Here is a 4170-nt window from a genome sequence, read left to right as displayed (position 1 = left end):
TGGTTTTAGTTTGGAATTTCTGTTTAGGATTGGATATAGCATTGCTAACCTTGCATAAGTTTGCGTTAGTTTGATGTTGAAATGGTGATTCCAGGTAAGGCGACGATCTAGGTGAATTCCCAGGTATCTTACTGTTTCACTGGCAGGATTCCATTCCACATTTTTACCTTATTAGATCCAGTGGTTCTGGTGGGCGTCGAAGAGTAAAAACTTTTGAGTTATATTTTTCAATGTTCAAGCTAATCATCCATTTATTGAAATATTGTTCTAGATCATTAAGGTGACTTTGCTAAGTGTTTCTAGCTATTATTATGTCATCATGTTGAGAGAACACAGCTGTATCGTCAGCGAACATAGCAATGAAGGTGTGTTTGTGGACTCGCACCTTAATGAAAAAAGTTATTGTCCCTGGTCGGATTCGAACCAGCACCGCCAAAATATCTCAGGTATTCTGCGGTAGGGCACAAAACTACGGACGGCTCTAATTATTTTTAAGCAAATAAAACATAAATCTTGAATTTCCATAGTCTATATAAATTGTTTTGGTTCTTTTTAGGTCAGTTGATATTTCACTAAAAAAATATTTACGAACGTATACTGAAAAACACACCACACTTTTTTTAAAAAAATTAAAAGCCAGATCTAGACCAATACCGAAAGATTTCTCCTCATTAAAGTTTATAAAATGCAGACAATTCTATTTGTGAGCCCATTTTAGGTCAGCAGGGGACTGAGAAAAACATTTTTTAGTTAATACTCATTTAAATAACAAAACCAAAATATCTACACTATTCTGCCGCCCTCAGTCCTCTTCTGATATATTTGGTTAAGTAATTGGAGACAAATATCTGAAAGGGAATTATATCTACGCTATGATGGAGAAATTGAAATTTAATTAACCTGAAGATTTTTCGATAATAGCTTGTACTCAGTGAAAAACGTTAAATTTTATTTTATTTTATTTTATAAATAACCGTGTCTACGAACTATACTCTTCTTCTTAACTCTTCAAATATTTTATTGGATTTAGAAATTTTAGGAATTGGTAAGGTTTTTTTTTTTATTTACCTTTTTTGCAGAATAGGGAGCGATAACTGCAAAACTCTTGAGGTTAATTAAGATCTAATAGAACAATCGTAAAGTAAATACAATTTCTTGTGAGAATTATGGTTCAGCATTACTAAATTGATCGTATGAACGGACCAATTAGAAAATGTTTTTGTTTTTTTTTCATACACTTTACTTGTTAATATATTCCTCAGCATCCTATTGGGCCTAAGAAAGTTCACTACTAGAAAAACTTCCACATTTAGTATAACCCAATTTTGTACGAATTGAATCGATGATTCTTTGGGCATTGGTCTCAATCTGGCTTTCGATTTTCAGAAAGGTATGGCGAGAAATTAGTATACCGGTGATAGTAAATCTGAAAATCAACAAGAAAATTGCATGTGGACTTCGCAAGAATTTCAACTTTTGTGTTATTTTGAGCATCCTCTTCTGATACATTGCAAGCGAAAAATAGAAAACTATTTAAGTTACATAATTTGAAATTGGTGCATAATAAACAAAACGAGATGGGGAATATAACTTTTTGAATTGTAACAAATGTCATTTGCAGAACCCTACTTTTAACATCCAATAAAAGATTTTCTGGGTCATACGACATTCTTATGCGATTCCAATTAGGAGGATTAAGTTCTAAAATGCTAAATTATTATTTATTATTAAAGAACACTAGTAATAATTTGTTTCTGAATAAAAATATCGAAAAAAATATGTAATAGAAAATTATTCTAAAAATTAAAATTTTATTTTAGCTTTTAGCCCTTTTCTATCTGGATTAACCAATGGTATCTATCAGTCATCCTTCTATATATGAATTCTATGTTTATCATAAAACTTTCTGTCATTATTTAAACTTTTAAATCAATGCAGAAATATTATTTAAATAATCTGTAGTTTTTGTCCTTCCTAGTCACAGGTTTCTGTGGCCCATTCGCTAATATGAACTCAATAATTCTGTACCTTGGTAAAAGAAAGGCAATAAACAAATTTTGTTTTTATAAAAAATAATGAAAGCGTGGGTGTAATAGTAGGCTGGAAGGCCTGCAAGAGGAGCTATTAGCCATACTCCACAAATATCATGTTCTAAGTAATGAGAATGCTGATTTAAATGGAAATTTAGTTCAATTAAATATATATCCAATGTTAAAAATTATGCACTGCCAATCAGGGAACTTTTAGAATCCTGATGGAATCGACCCAGAATGTTTTTCTAAGTCTTCTGTTGGCCTTAAAAGATCTCACTGAGAGCATTGTTTAATAATAATTGTTAATTGTTTAATAATAATTGTTTAATAATAATAAGAGAATTGTTTAATAATAATAATAATGAAGGCTTAACGAAGCCGAAGGCTCGATGTCGATACCATCAATCCCTCTCTACATTCATCCTTCCAGTGATGCCCCCAAAATCCAATTCTACTAAATTAGTTTTAATGCGGTCCTCCTATCTACGTTTCGGCCTATCCCTCCGACGTTTACCCGACCGTTCAGGTTTTATTAATATTTCAGAAATCCGCTTCTTACTAAGCCCTAAAACCATGGCCATCTTACACACCATAATTCTGATTGTTTTTTTTATTTTTTTAAAAAGAAAATTACGATTTTTGTTATATTGGAAGTTGCAACTAAAAAAAAATATTAAAATAAAGAAATTCAAAATTGTATTATGGTAATGTAGACAAAATATTCTTCAAAAAATTGGAAGAATTTTATTTTCTAAAAATATGTGAAGCGAAATTAAAATAGCAAAACCTTTTTTCTTTATAAAGTAATGATTTATACACATTAGTATCTATCGGAGTTCTATTTGGCTACGATTCCTAACAGTTAGAGAAACCAGCTTAATATACTTCAAGTATATGTTAATTAAGTTGCAACATGTAACTAAATAAGTTGAGATTTGCCTCCAGTTTTATAAACTAATTACAAGCAATATTAATTACTTCTGTTACATTAGTTCTCTTTGCAAACGCTACTATGTGAAAGAGGAGTTTCTTGCAGCTACATTAAACAATTTATTTTATATAGTTTTATAATTTAACAATATATATTAGCATTTTTATTACTTTTGTGGATCAAACTGGTATTTCGAGGATACAGGATTTCACATCACTTGTCAATTAATTGTTCATAACCGCCTTCATCACCATAACCTTCGATATTCTTATCATAATTCGAACTATCGGCTGTCTGTAAGAATAAAATTGTAAATTAAATTGTCATAAGCGATAGATACACTAATTGAAATGAAGATTACGTAGTTTGTATTTCAACTATTTAAAATTACATCATATAAATCTTTTAAAAGTAGTCTATAACTGCCACCATATAAATTATCATATTAAAGAAACTAGTTCAAGAATGGAAAATGAATTTATGGTTAGTTGGGAAATAAATAACTCAGAGTTGTTTAGTTTATAATTTATTTCATTATCTTAATTAAAAACAAAATCTTCTTATAACACATTCAATAAATACAGTAAGCTTTAATTTACAAAATTACAAAATATGGCTTATAAAATTGCTTACTTTAAATTAATCACTTTTTCAACCCATCATCTTTCCTCCACCCATCTTGCCGCCTTGCATCATTCCTCCTCCTCCCATCTTGCCTCCCCCTCCCATCTTGCCTCCCCCTCCCATCTTACCTCCTTGCATCATTCCACCTCCGCCCATCTTGCCTCCTCTCATCATGCCTACTCCTCCCATCATTCCTCCTTGCCTCGTGCCTCCTCCGCCCATCTTGCCTCCTCCCATCATACCTACTCCTCCCATCTTACCTCCTTGCATCATTCCACCTCCGCCCATCTTGCCTCCACCCATCATTTCTCCTTGTCTCGTGCCCCCACTGCTCATCTTACCTCCTCCCATCATGCCACCTCCACCCATCTTGCCTCTTCCTCCTCCCATCATATCACCTCCACCCATCTTGCCTCTTCCTCCTCCCATCATACCACCTCCAGCCATCATGCCTCTTCCTCCTCCCATCATGCCACCTCCGCTCATCTTGCCTCCTCCTCCTCCCATCATGCCACCTCCGCCCATCTTGCCTCCTCCTCCCATCATTCCACCTCCGCCCATTTTTCTTCCTCCCATCATGCC

General features: G+C 33.4%; 1 protein-coding gene across 1 annotated transcript; it reads right to left on the bottom strand.

Annotated features, from left to right (window-relative positions):
* Window positions 1–3615: 3615 nt before the first annotated feature.
* On the bottom strand, window positions 3616–4164 carry LOC106686212 (ctenidin-3-like). Its single transcript, XM_014429390.1, has one exon. It carries the CDS (start codon window positions 4162–4164, stop codon window positions 3616–3618), a length of 549 nt encoding a protein of 182 aa, XP_014284876.1.
* Between the last annotated feature and the right edge of the window lie 6 nt (window positions 4165–4170).

Source organism: Halyomorpha halys, unplaced genomic scaffold (assembly GCF_000696795.3).
Source record: "Halyomorpha halys isolate HHAL.00 unplaced genomic scaffold, Hhal_1.1 Scaffold798.1, whole genome shotgun sequence".
NCBI lineage: Eukaryota > Metazoa > Arthropoda > Insecta > Hemiptera > Pentatomidae > Halyomorpha > Halyomorpha halys.
Note: the sequence above shows the minus strand (reverse complement) of the source record. Positions and strands in the feature narration are given on the sequence as shown.

What these genes read in the sequence shown, in the direction of transcription:
- LOC106686212 (XM_014429390.1), bottom strand. Translation starts at nt 4,164, where the DNA reads ATGGGAGGAAGAAAAATGGGCGGAGGTGGAATGATGGGAGGAGGAGGC.